Raw genomic sequence first — 22781 nt, 5'->3', positions numbered from 1 at the left:
GCTTTCCGTGCCCACCTCCAAGTCACTGATAAAGATATTGAATAGTGTTGGCTACCAAGGACCAACCCAAAGAATCATCATAAAATTCTAGTTTATTGGATGGATGCAAAAGTCAGACCATAAACCTTGATACTGATCCCCTCATACACACACACATTCACACACGCACACACACACTCACAGTAGCTAGCTCTGAACACTAAGCACTGGTGTCAAGATATACCTATCCCCAAGCACTGGAGTCCACCATTGATGGCCAGTTGAGGCGTCTTTCAGTGCGATGTTGCTTCAGAAGTGGGACGTTGGCTGGTCCTTCTGGCTGGACAGGCAGGGTGCTGGTGAGGACAAAGAGGGCACCCTTGGGGGTCATTCTTCGCTGCCTTTTATCCCTCTCTGGAAGACTTTGGTGACCCCCGAATTCTTGGGCTTACCCAATGCAGGTGTTGTTGACTTCGATAGATGTCCCTCTTGGTACTGCTGGATGGCAGCTGTCAGCCCCAGGGGTCACATCTTCACGTATGTGCAGTCTCAGGAGTCCGTTGATGAATTTTGATTGATTCACTGCCATGATGAATTGAGCTCTGGAAGTGGTTGATCAGGGGGTATTTCAGCCCCAAGGGTCTGTTTCCAGCATTAATTAGTTCAAACAGGGGCTTCCGTACCTTTAACAATGAAGTTTCCAGGAATTTCTGGCTCTTTATTGATTCTTTCTTCTCCTTGGTCTCTGATTTTGTAGGTGTTAATTGCCACTCATTAACATGCTTATCCAGACTAGCTGTTATGTTACATTATAATCCATGATTCATTCAGGGACCTGCTCCATACAGAGATTTCTGCTCTTGCTAACATTGTTACATGGTACAACTTAATTTTAAACTTAAAGTACATTTGTAAAAGCATTTCCAAGCTCTATTTTCTCTACAAATATACCTTATATAAAAAATAATAATGATATAATAAAAGAGAGAGAGGAAGGAAGAAAAGGTGGAAAAGAGAAAACATCCCAAAAGGGGGCAAATACTAAAAGACCAGCTTTTGCCATATGGAGGAGCTTCACATTTGAGGGGTGGCAGACAAAAGGGTTTCTTTCTACAATAGCACAGGCCCGAGGACCGAGCCCTGGGGAACTCCACTGCCCACATCCCTCCAGGTCGAAAATGACCCATTCACCACCACTGTCTGGGAGCGACCATAGAGCCAATTTGCCACCCATCTGACTGTGTAGGCATCAATGCCGCAGTCGCCTAGTTTTTTTTTATGAGAATAGGGTGAGAAATAGTGTCAAAGCCCTTTTTGAAGTCCAGGTAGACAACATCCACCTCAACACCCACATCCAAGGACTTGGTTGCAAAAGAAAACAAGGTTAGTTAGGGAGGAATGGCCCACAATGAACCTGTGTTGGTTGCCCTGGAGCATTACTTGCCATGCTGGGCCCCCACAGATGTGCTTCTTGATAATTTTCTCAAAGGTCTTTTCATAGATTTCATAGAAATTAGGGCTGGAAGGGACCTCAGAAGATCATCGAGTCCAGCCCCCCGCCCAAAGGGCAGGAAGTCAGTTGGGGTCATAGGATCCCAGCAAGATAAGCATCCAATTTGCTCTTGATGGTGTTCAGTGTAGGTGCTTGAACCACCTCCAGTGGCAGGCTGTTCCAGACCTTGGGGGCTCGGACAGTAAAGAAATTTGTCCTTATGTCCAGCCTGAAACGGTCTTGCATTAGTTTATAAGCATTCAACCTCATCATCCCTTGGGGCGCTCTGGTGAACAAACGTTCCCCCAAGTACTGGTGGTAACCCCTGATAAACTTATAGGTGGCTATCAGATCACCCCTGAGCCTGTGCTTTTCTGGGCTAAAGAGCCCCATGGCTCTCAGCCTGTTGTCGTAAGGTCTGTTTTCCTGACCTCTGATCATGCATGTGGCTCTTCTCTGGACTCTCTCAAGCTTCTCCTCATCCTTTTTTAATTGTGGAGCCCAAAACGGGATGCAGTACTCCAGCTGCAGCCTCACTAAGGCCGAGTACAAGGGGAGAATGACGTCCCAGGATTTGCTTGAGAAGCATCTATGGGTGCAAGCCAGCGTTTTGGTTGCTTTACTAGCCGCAGCATCGCATTGCAGGCTCATGTTCATCCTGTGGTCAATGATGACCCCCAACTGTCTTTTGTCCGTAGTATAAGCCAGTGTAGCACTGCCGAGCCTATAAGGATGCTTCAGGTTTTTCCTCCCAAGTTGGAGAACCTTGCATTTTTCAGTGTTAAACACCATCAGGTTCTCGTCTGCCCATTTGCTGAGCCTGTCCACGTCAGCCTGGATCGCCCACCTATCTTCTGGTGTGGATGGTTTGCCCCAAAGTTTGGTGTCATCGGTGAACTTGGCCAGTCCGCTTCTGACTCCAATGTCCACATCATTAATGAAGATGTTGAACAATATGGGTGCAAAGACAGAGCCTTGGGCACCATGGTGCCCTTGCCCACTCGCCACAGGGCACCATGATGATTGACTTCCATCAGTTACTACCCTCTGGGTCTGACCATGGAGCCAACTTCCCAGCCAGTGGATCGTGGTGGACCCAAGGCCACAATTGGCCACTTTCGCCAAGAGGTGATCATAGGATACCAGATTGAAGGCTTTTTTGAAGTCAAGTATATGACATCAATCTCTTCTCCCTTGCCCAGGTGATAGGTCACCTGGTCATAAAAGGAATGAGATTGGGCAAGCAAGACCTACCCACAACAAACCTGTGCTGGCTATACCTTAGGATTTTGGCGTCAGAAAGGCCATTAAGTATGACCTGTTTCATAAACTTTTGTAAGATCTTCCCCAAGATAGAAGTCAGGCTGATGGGCCTATAGGTTGCCGGATTCACTTTCCTCCCTTTCTTAAAGATAGGCACCACATTGGCCTTCTTCCAGTCTTTGGGTACTACACCAGAGCACCAGGAGGTCTCAAAGATCCATGCCAGAGGCTGGGCTATGATGCTCACCAGTTTCTTAAGTATCCTGGGGTGTAAATTGTCAGGGCCAGCTGACTTGAAGGTATCTAACCTCTCAAGGTGTTCCTTTACAAGGTCAGCATTGATGGAGGGTGTGACGGGCCAGTAGGAGGCACTCCTGCTTTGAGCCGCCCACCTCCCTGCGCCCGACCACCTGCCAGGCTCCGAATGCCTCCCTAGGGGCGCCTCATGTCTGGCCCGACCCCTTCCTGGAGCACATACGCTAGCCTGGGGGTAACATCGCCGCCACCACCCCAAGAATGGACTCACTCCTGGCCCTGTGTCCTTGGGGTAACACAGGCCAAATGTCCTACGGGTACTCGACCCAGTACAGGCACTTGGGGCACTTCCCCAAGTCAGGGGGCAATAAGTAAAGTCTCCCTTAGTTCACAGACCTAAGGGGTCTCTTAGGCATAATTTAGACCCACCCCTCAATAAGTCTCCCACACCAGTCACAAAGGAAGACTTTATTGGTTACAGGAGTAGGGTGAAAATAGGGTACAAGATTGAGCAATATCCTAGAAATCCTAAAGAGCAAACAGTCTGGCTGTGGTAGCCTTTTGATCACACATCTGAGTTACTGCCAGCTAGATATCTATCAGATCTCGAGTACCTTACTCACACACTTCATCCAGAGGCTGGTGAGATCCTTTCTAGCGTCCGGCTGTTCCTGGTTCATGAGTTTTTGGGGGAGAGGGCCCTTTCAGATGTTTATGCTCCTCTGAGTCCCCCCATCATGGCTCCAGCCTCACCTCATGGCCGAAGAGACTGCCTCCTGCCCGTCCTAACTTATATAGCCCCTGTGACCTCATACACCTGGTCCAGTGGAGGCCAGCCCCGGTTGGCTGTCAGCCAACCAATTTGAAATACATCACCTGTTACTGGGCAGATATTCTGGGGAGAAACCAAGGTGGCTTTCTGCCACAGAGGCCATCAATTGTCAGTTGTCTCATCTCATTCAGCAGGGGTCCTGCATTGCCTTTGCTTTTCCTCCGGCTCCCCACATATCTGAAAAAGGACTTTTTATTGTCCTTGATGCTCAAAGCTAGTTGGAGTTCAGTTGCAGCCTTGGCTTTCCTGGGTTGCTCCCTGCAGGACCGGACCAGTGCAGAATATTCCTCCTTGGAGGTGAATCCCATCCTCCATCCTTTGTAGGCCTTTCTTTTTAGCCTTAGGAGGTCTGCTAGATCCCTGGAGAGCCAAGAGAGCTGCTGTGCCCTCCTGCTGCCTTTACCCCGAGATGGAATAGAATTAGCTTGTGCATTGAGGGTCGCTCCCTTGAGGAGCAACCACTTTTCCTGGACTCTCCATGGAGTCATGGTCCCTTAGGGCCTCACTGACAAGCCTCCTAAGCTTGTCAAAGTCGGCTTGCCTGAAGTCAAGGACTTCAGTGTTGCTGACTGACTTGCCAGCTGTACAGTGGATGATGAAGGTGATCAGCTCGTGGTCATTGTCACCCACCTTCCCATCAATCACTAGGTTGCCGATTAAGGTCATCCCCAGTAGCCAGTACCAGGTTGAGCAGCGCGTTACCTCTCATTGGCCTGTAGACTTCTTGAGTCAGGTAGAGGTCATCCACTCAGGACAGAAAGCTTTGCAACCGCTCAGATTTTGCTGAGTGATCCTCCCATGAGATGTCTGGGTAATTGAAGTCACCCATGATATCCATGGTCCTGGAGCATGCGGCATCAGCCAGTTGCTGGGCAAACTCCCAAGGGTTGCAAGGGTTGGTCAGTGGGCCAGCAGTGGCAGTAGTCCCCTCACTCCCCAGTTGGCTTAGTTTATAGCCCGGTGGAGCAGGTCAGCCAGTCTGGTTGAGAAGAGCCTCCTCCCCAGCAGAGAGAGGTGGAGGCCATCCCTTCCCAGCAGCTCTCTGCCTCTCTTACCAAAGAGTGGGCTGTGGTCATGGAAGCCAAAGCCTTTCCGATGACACCAGTGCTGCAGTCTTTGGTTCACTACCTGGATCCTCCTCACCCTCCTCAGCCCTTAGCCTGAGACAGGGAGAATTGAAGAAAACACCACCTGTGCCCCCAGACCCTTTAGCCCTGCTCCCAAATCCCTGTAGCACCTCATGACCCAGCTGGGAGCTCTCTGAGCCGTGTCATTGGTGCCCACATGAATAAGGAGCATGGGATAGTGGTCTGTGGGCTGGAGAAGCTTAGGGATCTTATCCACAATGTCTCAGATGCAGGCCCCCAGGAAGCAGCAGACTTCCCAGGCTAAGGGGTTTTGTCTTGGGGAGAGTGGGGGCAGTAGCTGCAGTTAAGCCTGTGTTGCTTGCGGGAGCTGGCAACTCAGCAGGATCTGCTGGGGCTGCAAGAGGTTCATACCTGTTGCTAAGCTGCGGCGGGGCAGGAGCCTTGGTGAGGTGTGCCTTAGGGCCCTTGACCACCTTGGTCCATCCCCCTGACTGGACAGAATAGGAGGTCCCGGAGTCCTCCCTTGTCCTGGAGGAAAACCATGGTCTACCCTCTGGCTCCTGGGGGAGAAGGGCCAGGCAGTAGGAGTCAATCTCCTGCGCACAGTCCCTGATGGCACGCAGTCTCTGGACTGTGGCCTGGAGCTCCTTCAGCTGATATGCCAGAGACCCCAAAAGGGAGCAGACCTCACAAGGGGAGGTAGCCATGCTCCCAGGCCCCAGAGCCTGAAAAAGGGACAGGCAGACCCCACAGCCAAGAGCCAGGGGCTCCATCTGTGTGGAACCTGAAACCATGGGCTCCGTCTGGGTGGAGACCTCTGAGGTGCTGGGGGGGGGGGCGGGGCGCAGACCCTGAGGGGACCCAAGGGGTGCAGCACATGCCCATCCGTGTCATGCCACTGGTAGACTGGCTACAGCTGAGACTGTCTACCCTGGGCAGGGCTCACAGGTAGGGCCTTGGGGCCTCCCACGCACCCTTCTGCGTGAACTTCGAGCTAACTCACGTGCCGTCAGACAAGCACGCCTGTTTGCGCAGTCTGTTTATGTGGCTCTGGTCATGTGGCTCCCTGGGGGGCTGGGTGAAGTAAGGGCCTGGGAGGGGCAAGACCTGGCCCAGCTCCCACTCAGCCGCCTCCTCCTGCTCTCTAAGTGTTACCCCCTCCCACCACAGGCCCTGCTTACCTCCAGCTGTGCTGGGGGTCGGCAGTGGGTTCCACAGCAGCTGGGGGGTTTCTGGGGGGCTTTGGGGGAGCAGAGGCACAGCGGGCTTTCACCTGGACATCTCTCACCACTCCCAGAGCCTAAGGCTTTTTTGCTGTTGGCAGGTGCTTTTAAACTACACGCATGCACAATGGGCCACCATTGGGGAAGCTGCTCTTGGGCTGGGGGGGCCTGCCCCACTGGAGAGGGACTGGTAAGTACCCTTCCCCTACCTCTCTCTCTCCCTGGGGACTGGGCCAAGTAGGTGCCTGGGCAGGGTAAGATTCGGCCCGGCTCCCACTCAGCCACTCCTCCTGCTCTCTAAGGGTTAACCCCCTCCCACCATGGGCCCTGCTTACCTCCAGCTGTGCTGGGGGTTTACAGGGGGCTCCATGGCTGCTGGGGGGCCAGCGGTGGGCTTTGGGGGAGTGGGGGTGCAGTGGGCTTCCCAAGGACCAAGGTAAGACTAACCAGCCTATAGCTACCCAGGTCCTTCTTTCTCCTTTTCTTGTAAATGAGGACCACATTGGCCTTTTTTCAGTCCTCTGGGACCTGGCCAGAGCACCACGAGCACTCATACAGCCATACCAGGGGCCCTGCTATGACCTCTACCAATTCCCTCAGTACCCTCAGATGAAGAGCATCTGGACCTGCTGATTTAAACACATCCAGTGCCTCCAAAAGTTCCCTAACTAGATCATCCCGGACCCTAGGTATGGTGTCATGTCCCCTGAGCCTGTCCGTAATCCTCGTGGGTGAGTTGTCCCAGTCCCTGCTCAGAAATATGGAGGCAGAGAATTCATTGAAGAGATCAGCTTTTTCCTTTGCTGTAATCACCAGATTGCCAAGCCTGTTCTGTAGGAGTCCCACGTTACCTGGTGTCTTCTTCTTACTCCCTATGTATCTGAAAAAAAACATTTTGTTATCCTTAATTCTGGTCACCATCCCTAGTTCTAGCTCTGCCTTGGCCTTCCTAACCACCTCCCTGCAATCATGACCAATGGAGGTATAATCCTCTTCTGCTAATTGTATGCTACCTTCTTTGCCCTCAGGCCCTCCTGGATGCCTTTACTGAGCCAAGAAGGCTTTTTAGCATTCTTGCCCCCTTTGTTTCGCATTGGGACTGACTCCCTCTGAGCTCGGAGGATCATCTCCTTAAGGAACAACCACCCGTCCTGGACTCCAATCTCATAGAGGCTCCAAGTCCCCAATGTCTCTCTTACTAATCTCAGCTTATTGAAGTCGGCCCTCCTGAAGTCAAGGACTTTTCCTTTACTGCTTGCTTTCACCACCCTGCGCTGTATAGTAAATTCCAGCAGATGATTGTCACTAGTGCCTAGCTAGTCAAGCAGATCCCTCACCAGGTCATCACCTTGGGTAAGGACCAAGTCCAGGAAGGAAATTCCCTCTGGTGGGATTGTGTACCTCCTGGGTTAGGTGGAGGTCCTGTATGCAGGCTAAAAACCTATGTGAGCATTCAGACCTGGCTGACTGATCCTCTCAGCAGATGTCTGGGTAGTTTAGGTCACGCATGACAACCACATCCCTTGTTCTTACAGCCTCCGTGAGCTGACCTGAAAATTCCAAGTCCAGCTCATCCCCCTGGTGAGAAGGACTATAGTAGATGCCCACTATCAAGTCCTTTTCCCCATGACCCCTTTGCAGTCTAACCCAGAGCTCCTCAGTTTGCCCCTCTTCTGACCCCACCCTGATCATCGCGGACATGTATTGCTCTTTGACATAGAGCTCTATGCCCCCCCTCCCTCTTTTCCCCTGCTCTGTCACACCTGTAGAGCCTGTAGCCCTCGATGTCCACTGCCCAGTTGTGGGTAGAATCCCACCAGGTTTCCATGAGCCCAACCAGGTCTGAGTTTTTGCTAGCTAGTTGGAGCAAGCAAGGGTTGTGAAGGGTAATAAGAAAGGTTTCTATAAGTATGTTAGCAACAAGACGAAGGTCAGAGAAAGTGTGGGTCCCTTACTGAATGGCAACATACTGACAGATGTGGGGAAAAGTCTGAAGTACTCAATACTTTTTTACCTCAGCCTTTCTACCTCAGTCTTCACAGGCAAGGTCAGCTCCTAGGCTACTGGACAAGGTAGCACAGCTTAGGGAGAAGGCAGGAGAAAGTGAGCACAAAGAAAGAGTAAGATTCATTGGGGTGCTGGGCCTGGGCCTGCTCCCCACTTCATAGCCCTAGCCCTCCATGGCCTGATTACTTCTCTCCCCACCCCCAACCTGCACCCTGTTCCACAGCCCTGGATTCAGTCCCTGTTCAGTTCAGTGGGAGCAGTGGCTGAAGCAGGACCCACTGGCCCCCCAGGCCCAGGGCTGAAGTAACTACAGCTGCCCCTGCCCGCAGGTCCATGCTAGAGCTGGAGCCCAGGGCCAGTCACACAGAACCCTCCATGTCAACCCATGGCTGGGTGGCATGGGATGAGGCACGGATCGAGCTCTGGGGGCAACTCCTTGCCCCACCACAACTCAGTCCAGATGGCCCATGCATTAATCTGACTATGGAGCAGCCCTTGCTGGTAAAAAAAAAAAACAGGTTATGGACTATTTAGAAAATCTGGACGTGTACAAGGCCATGGGGCCAGATGCTATGCATCCGAGGGTGTTGAGGGAGTTGTTTGATGTGATTGCAGAGCTGCTGGCCATCATCTTTGAAAACTCATGGTGATTGAGGGAGGTCCTAGATGACTGGAAAAGGGCAAATATAGTGCCCATCTTTAAGAAAAGGAAGAAGGATCCAGAAAATTACAAACCAGTCAGCCTTATCTCAGTCCCCAGAAAATTCATGGAGCAGGTCCCCAAGCATCCATTTTTAAGCACTTGGAGGAGAAGAAAGTGATGAGGAATAGTCAACATGAATTCACCAAGGGCAAGTGTCTCAGGGCACTAGGGTGTCCTGCTCCTTTAAGGGCTGAAACTGCTAGGGAGAGAGCCCTAGCAGTCAGTTGGGAGCCCCAGCTGCTGGTTACCAGGGCAGCCAGAATGAGATGATTGGGCCACACCTGCCAGCGGTCAGCTGACCAGAAGGGGCAAGGCCTGGCTCATATATAAACCCCAGGGCTGAAGCCAGGAAGGCAGTTCTCTGCCAGTGGCCAAGGGGGAAGGAGTCCTCCTAAAGCAAGCAAAGGGAGGTGGTCTGACTGTAAGTTCTGTTCGTGGTAATGTTAAGGGACAGAGCACACCCTGTGTGGCTTGAGTTATGTTGTAGCCTAGGGGCTTGCATTTTTTGATTTTTTGCTTATAACACCGGTGGTTTGGATGAGGCTGTTTGGGGAAGGAGGAGGCCTCATTGGGGGCCCACTACCGTGTGGGGACCCTGGGTCCAGAGAGGGCACAGTGTTTGGGGGTGGACAGGCCCCTGTGCCAGTGTGGGCACAGAGACCAAGACAGAGCCGCAGAGAGCCCGGCACCGAGGGGCACAGAGAGAGACAGGGCTGCGGACAGGCCAAGTGAAACCAAGGCCTCAGAGGGATGCTGTGTCAATACCATCTGCGATGCTTAGGGTGTGGTAAAGGGATGGTTTGGAGCCACGCATATAGCCCATAAAGCTGGGGTGTCCCAAGACATCCATTTTGAAATGGGAAAGAGGGGTCCAGGAATCCATGGGGTTCAGTGAAGTTCATCGGGACTGTGTCCAACTGGACTTGAAGGCAGCCTCCCTAGTCATTATAAATACATCAAGATGATGTAAGAGGGGCAAGAAAAGAGGGTGCCCATCGGGCCAAATTGACACGGTCGAGGGGCCTTGGGGGTAACACGGCCATTCTTAGGGAACCCATCCAGTGACACCAAGTCATTCCTGACCAATCTGATTGACTTCTGGGATGAGATGCCTGACTCTATGGATTCAGGGAAAGCAGTAGACATGATATACTTTGATTTGAGTAAGGCTTTTGATACTATCTCCCACAGCATTCTTGCAGGCAAGCTGAGGAAGTATGGGTTGGATGAATTGTCTAAGGTGGATAGAAAGCTGGCTGGATCATCAGACTCAATGGGCAGTGATCAATGGCTCTATGTCTAGTTGGCAGGCAGTATCAAGGAGTCAGCCCTGGGGCCAGTTTTGTTCAATATCTTCACTAATGATCTGGAAGATGAGATGGATTGCACCTTCAACCAAGCTGGGGAGAGTAGTAGATACCCTGGAGGGTAGGGCTAGGGTTCAGAGAGATCTAGACAAATTGGAGGACTGGGCCCAAAGAAATCTAATGAGGTTCAACAAGGACAAGTGCAAGTCCTGCACTTAGGACAGAAGAATCCCATGCACCACTACAGGCTTGGGACCAACTGGTTAAGCAGCAGCTCTGCAGAAAAGGACCTGGGGTTACAGTAGACAATAATCTGAATACAAGTCAACAGTGTGCTCTTGATGCCAAGAAGGCTAATAGCATATTAGGCTGCATTAGTAGAAGTGTTGCCAGCAGATCAAGGGAAGTAATTATTCCCCTCTATTCATCACTGGTGAGGCCACATCTGGAGTACTTTTTCAGTTCTGGAACCCCCATTACAGAAACGATGTGGACAAATTGGAGAGAGTCCAGCTGAGGGCAACAAAAATGGTTAGGGGGCTGGGGCACAAGACTTCTGAGGTGAGGCTGAGGGAACTAAACTTATTTAGTCTGCAGAAGAGGAGACTAAGAGAAAATCTGATAGCATCTGTAGCCCAGGTAACTTGGGTATATACTCTCCTTCTCCAGTTGAAGGGGATTGTTAGCTGGCAGGTGTTCTGTGGGGTGGGAACTGCAGACGGCTTAGTTTCTCTCCGTCCCTACAGAACCAGGCCAGGACAGTTGGGGGACTTAAGTATATATACATTTATTTACATTAACTTATCACAAGGGAAAGGAACATGGATACAAACATATGTACTGTGTGTGTGTGTGTGTGTGTGTGTGTGTGTTACCCTCTGGGTAAATGACATAAAACCTTATACCAGTGCTCCAGGTACAAGTAAGTCACAGGTAAGTATCTGATCTGAAACAGATAAATCCCAAAGATAAACTCAATCCCAAGGGGAAAACCCACTGGCCTTAGGCTTTTCCCAAGCCCTACAAAGAAGCTGGTAACTTTAGGGGGGCTCTCTCAATGGGACCTCCTCTTTCAGTTGCCCTTAACTAACCAGGGAGGACTCCCCTCCCCTGTGGGAATCCTGTTTTCCCTGCAACTCACTGCTCCCAGGCCTGGAGGGTGGCCCTTGTCCTCTGTGCCAGGCTGCTCTCTAGCCTGTGGTGGGTTTGGCGGGGGGGAAGGGTGTTGCTGTCCCCTGGAACAGGGCTCCACTATGCAGGGTTTCTGGGGCTTCTGGCCTGGCCCTGTCTGCTGGCTCAGTAGCCCAATCACTGTCTGGCTCTTTGGACTCAACCTTTTGCTATGGGTTGGAGGCCTGGGCTGCCTCATGTAGCACCAGGCTTGGTCTGCTCCCAGACCCTCCAGGCAGTGCCTCCAGCCTCATTCTGGAGGTTGAGGACCTGAGCTGCCCAAGTGCTTCAAAGGTCCTACTCTCTGCACTGTGTCTCTGGCCACATGTCACAGGTTGCAGACCTGAGCCACCTTGCGCAGCTCCCAGGGTCTGGACGCCATGCACCGTGCTGCACACTGAGAGCCTAGCTGCTGGAGTTGTCCACCATTCCCTGCTGATGGAAGTCTTCAGGGGCACTTCTGGGCTACTGCTTTGCCCTGATGAGCAGCTCTCCTCAGTTCTTCTAAGCCCCGCTCTTCTCTCTCCCGGATGTGCTTCCCCCAACGCAGCTCCTTTTATATGCTCCCCGGCTCTGCCCCTGAAGTCTTCTGGACCTGAGTGTTGCAGTCTTCAGTCAGGTCTACAGCGGGGAGGGAGGGGGGGAGGACAACGGACGACTCCTCTCCCCTCCCCTCAGGAAAGGGGCATGACTGAACTCCTCTTGCTGCCTCCTGATTGGGGGATAAGCTCCACCAATCAAAACAGCAAGATTTCAAGCCTGGGACTCAACCCAAGCTCCAAAAGGCAAGCCTGGCTATGCATCCTTTAACTACCTGAAGAGAGGTTCCAGAGAGGATGGAGCTAGGCTGTTCTCGGTGGTGGCAGATGACAGAACAAGCAGCAATGGTCTCAATGTACAGGAAGGGAAGTTTAGGTTGGATACTAGAAAAAACTCTCACTAGGTGGGTGGTGAAGCACTGGAGCAAGCTACCCAGAGAGGTGGTGGAATCTCCATCCTTGGAGGTTTTTAAGGCCCGGCTCGAAAACCCTAGGTGGAATGATCCAGTAGGAGATGGTCTTGCTTTGAGCAGGGCTTGGACTAGATGACCTCCTGGGGTCCCTTCCAACTGTAATTTTCTATGATTATATATGGATGATATCTATGATTACTTTGCTGATGTCTTGACCCAATCCTTTTGCGAGTGACCTCAGTGGGAGCAGAAAAGCTCAGTCATACTATGCAGAAAGGGATGGGAGCAATCATGCAGAGCCATTCCCTCTTGCCAATGCTTTTGAGCTTTTGAGAGTTACAGAGACACTGGCACTGGAAAAAACTTGAGACAACAGGAAATGAATTTGTGGCAGTGGGAGACCATGTTCACCTTTCCTGGGGTTCACTCACTCCACACATTTCCTAAGGGTAATGGGTAAGCAGCTCTAGACCCAAGGCCATGACTCCAAAAGGAGACTCCAGTCACTTCCCAGGCAGTGGAAGTCCAAGGCCACACATTTACAAAAGTGGCTTTACCTTGCAGTGCACTGTCATTTGCGTATTACCTTTTCATGCACATTCTATGGTCACAGTATAACTCTTTTAAAGTTTTGGAGTTTACAGTCCTCCTCCTTTGATAAATCCTATCACATTGCCTGCTGTGATTACTTATTATGCTATCTATCTTATAACCAGAAATAAAGTTAGGTTACTGACAGCATAAGGCCTGCAGGGGGGAGACAACACAGAGAGAGACCAAGACAAGAATTACCATATGGCTTTGTATGCTACCCCTTCCTCCCTGGGAGTTCCCAGAACACTGGTAGCTAGGCTTATGTTTGTAAATACCCCTCTACATTTACACAGCTGGAAACTACTTAAGCTCTTCTAGGTTCCGAGCAGTAGTTTGGAGAATGCATTCTAAGCCATGCTTGATTCCCTAAGATGTGGGAGGAAGTGGGCATACTACAAGGGAGAAATAGGCTGCAATCAGACCTAGACAGGTTACAGGGGTAGGCGGATGAGAACAGGATGGGTTTCAACGTGATGCACCTGGGGAGGAAGAACCAGCAGCATACCTACAGGCTGGGGAACTCCCTTCTTGTCAGTGCAAAGGCAGAAAAGGATCTTGAAGTCATTGTTGATGCCAAAATGAGGCGGGCAGGAAGGCCAACTGTACCTTGTCATGCATCCACACATGCATCTTAAGCAGGTGCAAGGAGGTGATATTCCCCCTCTGTGCAGCACTGGCGAGGCCGTAGTTGGAGAGGGTCCAGAGGAGGGCCACCCACATGATCAGGGGGCAGCAGGGCAGGCCCTATGAGGAGAAGCTAAGGGAGCTGAACCTATTCAGCCTCCACAAGAGAAGGCTGAGGGGGGATCTAGTGGCCTGTTACAAACTAGTCAAAGAGGACCAGCAGGCATTGGGGGAGTCCCTGTTCCCCCGAGCACTACCAGGAGTAACTAGAAATAATGGTCACAAGCTGGCAGAGGGTAGATTCAAATTAGATACCAGGAGGCGCTACTTCATTGTCAGGGCAGCTAGGATCTGAAACCAACTTCCAAGAGAAGCGGTGCTGGCTCCTACTCTGAGGGTCTTTAAGGGGAGGCTGGATGAACACCTCACCAGGGTTGTTTGAGCCCAGTACTCTTTCCTGCCATGGCAGGGGGTCGGACTTGATGATCTGCTCAGGTCCCTTCTGACCCTACCAACTATGAAATGCATATTCCCAGTGGTAAAGCCCTCTCCAAGACTGTGGATTCAGAATAGCACTTGATACTTTTGAGCTTCGACCTCCATATTCTTCTAGCAGAACACAAGTTCTTGGCAGCTGCATGCAAAAATTACTCTTTATACAGAATTAGTAACATATCAGCAAATGGAACCTTGGTCTCAAAATTTTGCAGGTCACATTAGACATAGCACAGCCAGGATTGGAAGAAACAAAGGTATGGATCTGTGGGAAGATAAAGGAGAGTTTTGTGATTGCATATGTTATTCTTGGCTATTTCTGTACTGAGTTCTGCCAGAACTCCTGACAGCAGACAGCACTTCTGGTGGCTCCCTGAAGCTCTAGCGCAGCAGCAGTGACACCGAGCACAACTTGCATTCTGGTGGGGCACCAGCTGCTGCACAGAATGCAACAGCAAGCCAAAGACATCTCCAGATACCTGTTGGGAGGCAGCAGGACTCTACTGCACTTGCTGAGGAGGAGTCACTCTGCTGTCCAATGGGAAGGTTCTGCCACCACAGAGGGGCTGTGAGTGTGCATGTACTCAGGGCTTTGCCAGCACCTCTGGAGTCTTACTGGCAACATTTTGTAGTAGAGATGAGCTCTACTACACATGCATAATGGACCATGTTTTGAAAGGAAGCCAGTGGCTTGAGGAGCTTAGATGTTATATGCCCAATTTGAGACACACAGGGCTCCAGTGTGAAATGAAGGACTTGACACTTTGGAAAAATTAGACCTTAAGTATCCCAGGCTGGATACTCAGAAACTGGGGCATTCAGATCGGGCTATCCCTTCAGAAAAAAAAGATAGTCTCAGTTTTTGATGACAGAAAGTAAGGGTTACAAAGGCCCTGAATCAGGAGCAGTCCTTGTCACACCATCACCCATTCCCACTTCACAGCCTCTGTTTTCTTACATCTTCCTTCTACTTGTGGACTGTTTAGATTTGGTCTGGGAATACCCCTTGGCCTGGATCACTGCCATTTCTGCAAAGTCCTGGCTCAGATTAGATCTAAACTTCAAATAAAACAGACTCACATTGTCCACTCATTGCCACTATCCCTGTCACTGCCAACCTGCAGTTGCTATAACAGAACTGTCCACCACAGAAAGAATACATCTCCTTGTTAGCCAAGCAGTTCTCCCCAGATTCTTCTCTGAGAAATGGGGAGTCTATGGCTTGTGGGAGAAGGAAATAATCGGTAATGTTGTATGCAGGCTCCTCTCCTCAGCTTTGCTGCTTTTGGTAGCACTAATGCTGTGACCTTGCAGGTATCACTACAGTGCTCACAATGACCACCTTGAGCACCATCTCCCGCAAGCACCTTCCTAGGGTCTCCTACATCACCGCCATGGACCTATTTGTTTCTGTGTGCTTCATTTTTGTCTTTGCTGCTCTCATGGAATATGCCACACTCAACTACCTGGTGGGAAACAAGAAACCATCAGAGCACAACAGCAGGAAAACAAGAATGGTAGGTATGGGTAGTGGGGGACCTTTAACACCAAACCACCCCAACATGAGACTGTTAGGAATAGAACTACTGTAGGTATTAACTTGAGGCCAGCATTGAAGTGTATGTACATGTCCAGCTGCTGTGGATGTAGCTACAGAACACTGGAGTGTATGCTGCAGCTGTTGGTGGGATTAGGCTTCTGGAAATGGGGCTAGGCAAAGTGACTGACACCTGCATCTCATATTTTGTGACAGTGGAAGAACCAGAGCTCCAGTGACTATTAGTGTCAGGGAAGCAGACAGTGCCATGCAGGACAGTGAGGTAATATAGCGTTGAGCGTCAGAGATCAGGGACATCCAGGGATTGGCAATGCCCTTCAGGTTTGATGAGTTGTTGCCTATGGAGGTATTAAATTTGGTACTTCACACCTGGTGTTGGGGTTTGCCCAGGTTCACAGAGGAGGCAACTGACATGCCAAACCCAACATGGGGTTCTGCTCTGACAAGTTCTTAATTGTTAAAGGAATGAAAAGCTGAAATCTTGATCTCTCCTATATACACAATTTCCTAATGGTGATGGAGAGGGACAGTGTGCCTGACAGAGATGTACTTCATTCCCTGGCATCACTTCATTCCCTGGCCACCAGTCACAGCACTGCCCATGCTTTTCTTCCTTTGGCTGATGTTAGAGTGTGACAGCTATCAGAGAGCATGTCTGAGCTGCGTCCTGTGTTTCCAGAGAGCAGCTAGGCTCAGTGAGATGGTGACAGGTTAGGAAAGCTGAGAAAAACCAGCCACTGGTTGGTACATAGGAAGCTAGAGAAAGGGATGGGAGAATATTGCTCTCAGCTATTCTCTATCCAAAACTGTGCCATGGATATTCCAGGAAACTGAATTATAACCATATAGAGTAAACGGGGGTTAGATATCGCTGGTATTCTCCATCAAAACCGTGCCTAGGCTATGCCTGGGCAAATGAAGTATCATCCCCTTTGCTTTATTTCTAACCTATTTCCCTCTTTATGCCAGCCACCTGCCAGTGCCCATGAGATGCCCTCTTTCACCACCATCAACATCAACAACAACATGCACTGGCCTCCTGAGATAGAGGAGGATGAGGATGAAGAGTCTGGCTCCCCTTGCCTGGAAGGGAAGGAATGTGAGAGTTTTTTCTGCTGCATTGAGGACTGCCAGACAGGGACATGGAGGGAAGGCCGGATTCGCATTCACATCTCTCGCCTGGACTCCTACTCCCGGGTATTCTTCCCCACTGCATTCCTGCTCTTCAACATTGTGTACTGGATTGCCTATCTCTATCTCTAGGTATTACTCATATGCTGCTGAAGTAAAGGAGATGCCAGGAAGCATTGCAAGAAAGGAACAAGGAAAACGGTGTTTTTCATTTTAGTCAGTAATTCTTTTTAATACATGTCCACTTTCCCTTTTCCTTACCTCTTTTGAGGAGAACCAGTCAAAAAAAAAGTACCCAAACAATTTCAACAACAAAAAATTCCCAGTTTTATCTAAAATAATAAGGACTTGTTAAAAACAGACCCCAGAACATCTTGTATTTTTTTTCATTAAAAAGTCTCTGGTAAATCTTGCCAAAAGTAATTTTCCCCCCATATTTTCACAGAAAATAAATATATTTCTCAGTTGTTTCTATTTCTGAGCCAGCTTTCACCAGCATACACCTGGGTGGAGGACCACAAACATACAACCAGTTTGCGAGGGCTGAGGCGGAAAAGGTATGGCGAGAGAAAATGGCTGCCAACATGTGGATGGTGTTAGCCTGAAAGTTTGCATTGCCAAAGGCAGAGGATATGTTTTCCCCAGAGCAGTCTCTACCAGCAGGTTTGTGTGGGGCTCTTACCATAGACTGCAGTTGTATCTTGATGTGGTAAGTGATATCAAAGGAAGACAATGTGGACTTTCATCCTGACATTTGTCAGCCCATGAAAAAATGCATTTATAAAGTTGTAAATAAAACTTGTGAGGACCTAGCTACTCTACAAATATGGTCTTATCAGGGGACTCACTACACCACATTTGACTCAGATAGCATCCCGCTGAGTCAAATCCTTAGACATGCTTCAACAGTTGAGGTCCCTAGACTACGAGAATGACCAAAAGAGCATCAGACTAGGAGCAGCTGTTATATGTATGCCCCCCAACTTTGGCATACTTGTAGCATACATGGCCTTGCAGCTGAAACCTTGATTCCTTTGTGTTATATTCTAGTGGGAGAAATTAAAGCCTTTTGCTACCATCCTTAATCAGTTGGTAGCACCTTCCAGTGCTAATAATCTAACTGAGCTCAGTGGAAGCCTACAAGAAGTAAGGTTCCTCTGTGAAAAAAATGACAGACATGGGCTCTAGTGAGTTTTGAAAAAACAAGCTCCCAGGGACTTTTCTGGGCCTCTCATGGGTACAGGGGATATTCTTGGGCTTTTTAAGATTTTGAATTCCAAAAGAACATTGAAACTTTAAGGAGGTTTAGAAAAAAACTGAATAAAGCTATGGCTCTGCCCAGTCTCCACCATTTTCCACCCTTTTTCTGGTACCTTGCTATAGAAGAGAGAAGCAAATCAATAGCACCCCAGATGTTGTGTCTGATATCCTTGGTAACCTTTAGCCACTTCATGCAAATGGAAGTGTTTCCCTTTTCTGGCCCTCTCCCACACCTGTGTGGACACATACATTAAGGAGGAACACAACTTAAGCTCAGAAAGAAATATGAAGTTGTGTAGCTAAGCAGGAAGATGCTGCGTATGTGAAACAAAAGCATGGAGTTCAAACAGTTACCTGCAGTAAATCATCACCCCCCAGTCTGAGTTAACAGAACTGCACCTAGTAATATCAACTGAGGCTCTGAGCCACAGTGCTGTTGTTTGTTAAAAGAGACTTGCTGTTAATATTTACTTACTGTGTAAATTAACTATAAATCTTTTATAAAGAGCATGTTTTAGAAATAATTGTCACTTGAAAGGTTTGTCAATAGGAGAGAGACAGCACAACTGCAGCAAGGGAAGAGGGGAATAGCTAATCAGGCTGTGCAGTTTATATATTCTTTTAAAGAGTAAATCTGATCTGGCTTAGAGCTGAGTTCTGACACTACGAATATGATCTGAATAATGAAGAGTCATGTTTAATTCATTCATAAATATAGCCTTACCTGAGTTCCAAGGGAACTGATAAGGAACCTAATTAGGGATACAATAGTACAACACTGGGATAAGTATAAACTAATAGGGTTAAATAAGCATGGTGTTTAGAAGGTAAAATTGTTCCTGTCCAACCTGTTAAAGTTGTTTTTAAACACTGAATAAATCAAGAGATAAAGGTTACCCAGCAGATATAATATACTTGGATTTTCCAAAAGCTTTTGAAAGATGGAAGAAAATAATTTATTAGGGGTGCTAATTAAGGAAGTTAATTAAGAAGGAGAATTATTACAGAGGTACTAATTAGAGAAAAAAACAGGTGTGTGGGGGGGGGTCTACAAAAAGGATACAAACAACTTCCAGGCAACAAGGTTTATTAGGCTACGGGACTGTCTCCCAAACAGACAGAATGAAGACTTGCTTGAGACAGTAAAGCTCTAATAAACATAGCAATAGAAACATTGTGTGACTCAAACCTGCCCTCGTAGAAGGACAGACTAGACTGGTATCATTCCATCACTAGCATCTGTAGCATCCTGATAGGGAGCCTAAAGGAAAATTGTGATTGCCATTGCTTAAGTGACAGAGTCATAGTGAAAGCCTTCTTACATTAGATAGAAGTCAGTCTGGGGTCACCATGAATTTGTACTTGGACGAGTGATACTTAATATTCTCATTAAGGGTTTGGTGGAGCAAGAAGGCAGCAGGCAGTGACATATGTCAGTGATAGTGAGTTCCCTTTGGTTTTAGTCATTATAAACTACAGGGAAACTCAAAAGTGCTTAAAATACAATTAAACGGAAAGGTATTATATGCCAGTAAAGACCATCCAAAAATATCCTAAGACGCTGATGGGCTCCAAATATGCAGGATCTTCAAGGGATTTACAAGTTCATCATCGACACTGTACTGAAGATGACTGCCCAGAAAGCAGCAACATGCAGCAAATTAGATTAGAAGGAAAAAGAAGGAGAAATTGAAAAGGTTAAGAAGGAGGTCAAAGAAGATGATAAGGACTAGGTCTGAGTAGGACTTAGTTTGATGGGAGAGTTAGAAGGCAAAATGTAAAATTACAATAGCAAAATGTAAAATTACAAGGACTGAAGAATAAAAGAGAAAAGGTATTTTCCAGGAGGGATTTCCTCTGCCTTCAATAAACTGCCTGTCCCAAGGGCAAGGGTCACTATTCCCATTTCACTGACAGGAAGGAGAATTCTCTCTTATTTGCAGTTCACTTTCATTCTAGACAAGTCAAAATGGCAGACATCATTACGGATATCTTGGTCTGTATCAGCACCTCAGATTTGGTCTCATGTACACGGATCTGCTTTTGGTCTTAACACGGAATTGTTGCTGGGATTTTTTAAATCCCAACATGTTTTTATTACTGATTTCTCCAGGATAAATCACCCAACCATACCTGGCAAATGTCTTTAGTGGGAACTATGGCTCCAGAATTATGTGCTAATATTTTATGTGAAAAATATTTGTTTGCCACTATTACTTCAATCATCTCCCCCAGAGATATAATGGCACCATTCTAGATTGTAAGCTCTTCAGGGCAGGGGCTGCCTTTTACTATGTGTTTGTATAGCACCTAGCACAATGGGGCCCTGATCCTGATTGGGGTTTCTGGGTGCTACTGTAAAAAAAATAAAACAATAGTAATAGTGAATCAAAATGTGAAATGTTTCAAATCAACATTCTTAAAGTAAGTGGGGGGGGTTTCCATTTCAAAATGAAAAATCTAGTTTGAGCAGGTTGACTCATTTCCTTCTGGGTGAAAAAAGTGACACTTTCCTTCTGGAGGTTTCCTTTATCACCAGAAAGGAAAACTCCCTTCCAAAGGCCAGTACAGGGTATGTCCTTGGTAATTCCTATGATACTAGGAGCAGCAAATTCACCTTTTATGGAAACTTCCAATCCACTGCTGGCTTTCCCAGGCCCTAAATCTTTCTTATCGATTTTTCAGTCTCCCACCTTTCATGACAGTTTTTCTTCTCTGATCTATCCCTTTACACAGCTTTTCATTTCTGACCCAACATCTCCCTAAGCAACACCCCAATCTCCTACTTATGCTACAGCATCCCTCACACCATTCTGCATCTTTAGAATTGCTTGTGAGAGCTAACAATCACCACTCTGTTGGGGTTGATCAGTCAACCATGGGCAGCTATCACATAAGTCTCATACTTGGTTATCAAGCAGGATGACTTAATTTAAAGAAGGGCTGTGGGGAGTAAGGGTAAAAAGAAACATTGCATTTAATATTTTTTAAATATAAATTTTTAGGTTTTTTTTATAAAGAACCCAAACCTAAGGTATAAAACATTGGTATACAAGTAAGAGCTGCATTTTTGTTAGTCTCCAGAGTCTCATCTGATGCATCTGTAAGCACATGTGAAACAACATACTTGATCCCCCCAAAAATGTGGAGATACAGCTATGTAGTCTATGGCCTTGAGAACAAAGCCACAACATAATGGCTCTTACTGTAAATCAGAGCAGACTCTTATTAACATAGAAAGAAAATCTCTCTCTTTCTCTGTTATTCTAGCTGTACTGCTTGGGGTTTCTCATAGTCCCTGGAAATCCTTGGTGAAGCTTGGTTGTCCAAGGAAAGGCTCTCAGTGTTCCCAGTCAGAGGACTCCCAGGCAGTGACCCACAGGGTACTAAAGTCCATTGCTCACATTGGCCTGAAGAAAAGGAAGATGAAGAAAGAGAGTGAGAGAGAGTAAATATACTGCTATAATTAGCAATGATGCTTACGTTTTGCCCTGCTGGTTACCCTTTGTTAAATGCTGAAAAGTCACGTCAAAGAAGTGACCAAGGAAAAAGCAGTGCCCTGATCTCTTGCTGCAGTCATCTAGGCTGTATGGCTTCCTTTATTACTTCCTGCCTCTAGATACGTTTGGCTGGGTTTCCCCTACCCTTTTCTGGGCTTCCTGAGGAGCTCTGAAATGTCAGTACAGATTTTGGTCTTCTCTAGGAGAACCACAGGAAACATTTGCTTCCAAATGGTCAGGAGGTGTAACAGCATAACATCAAAGCCCTGATGGCTGCTGTGGAAACCATCAGGCCTCTGAAGCAGCCACAGGGATGAACAGTAGGGCAGTGCAAGGCTTCAGACCATGCTTTGGATCCAGAGAAGATTCGGACACTTTGGACACCAAAGCAGAATGTCCAGATTGAAGTGCTGGCTTCTTTAGGCTTTCAGAAGCGGTTCAGAAGCTTTGGAAAAGCTTCGGCGCTGCTTTGGAGATCCAGCCATAGGGTATAATGGGGAATCAATTAAATATCTATAACTTTGTTGTTTTTTGTCTGGTTTGGATGAAACTTTCAGGGCTGGTAGCCTATGCTGAGAGCATGAAGCCTGCCAAGTTTAAAGCAGATCAGTGCAGGGGTTTGCAGGAACTGCACCCCAAATTCTTGAAAGCAAAACTCACGTCACATGTATGTGTGACTCCACAGGGGGTTGAAAACTGCAGGGGTGGTCACCCCTGCTGAGGCCACGAAGCCTGCCAGATAGGTGCAGGGGTTTGAGGGGAACTGCACCTCAAACTGCTGACAGGCAAAACTCATGACATAGATAGATGATCCTGTGTGTGTTAAGGTGCAGTGGGCTGAAAACTGCAGGGGTGGTGGCCCCTGCTGAGGCCATGAAGCCTGCCAGGTTTCAAGGAGATAAGTGCAGGCTCTTTTTGAAACTTGGCAGGCTTCATGCTCTCAGCAGAGGCTACCACCCCTGCAAGTTTAATCCAAATCAGACAAAAAAACAACAAAGCTAGAGATATTTCATTGATTCCACCATTATACTGTTACCAGATTTGCCCGCTACTTTGGGGTGTGCTCATTTATTAGGGCTAGGGTTTTGGTAATTCTAGCAACATGCTGCTTGTGTTACTTGTGTTTCTATATGGAGCTGTATCTCTCCCTTCTGCAAGCCCTCACCCCCAGTGGAGCTATCTTGCAGGACTCAGTTCAGTGGGGCTGGGTTCCTCCAGTCCCCAAATCAGTCATACACACAAACACACACAGATTAACGTGACACACCTGACCTGGTCGGGTTGATCAGCATGGACAGGCTGACACCCTCATATGCCAAGAATCAGTTCATCAGAGCAACAATAACTA

At 48.2% G+C, this 22781-nt stretch overlaps 1 protein-coding gene across 2 annotated transcripts in view; it reads left to right on the top strand.

Annotated features, from left to right (window-relative positions):
* LOC149858312 (gamma-aminobutyric acid receptor subunit gamma-4) overlaps positions 1-20252 on the top strand; it is a 130525-nt gene extending 110273 nt beyond the window's left edge. For both annotated transcript variants that reach the window (XM_090060338.1, XM_090060337.1), the window contains 2 exons: positions 15299-15501; positions 16512-20252. In XM_090060338.1, the coding sequence (XP_089916464.1) occupies positions 15299-15501; positions 16512-16805 (497 nt within the window). In that variant the 3' untranslated portion in view covers positions 16806-20252. The remainder of the gene's footprint in view (positions 1-15298; positions 15502-16511) is intronic.
* The last annotated feature ends 2529 nt before the right edge of the window (positions 20253-22781 follow it).

The sequence above is a fragment of the Crocodylus siamensis genome, chromosome 8 (genome assembly GCF_052110815.1).
Source record: "Crocodylus siamensis isolate JL-2025a chromosome 8, ASM5211081v1, whole genome shotgun sequence".
Lineage (NCBI taxonomy): Eukaryota > Metazoa > Chordata > Crocodylia > Crocodylidae > Crocodylus > Crocodylus siamensis.
This window is presented reverse-complemented; position numbering and strand designations above follow the sequence as displayed.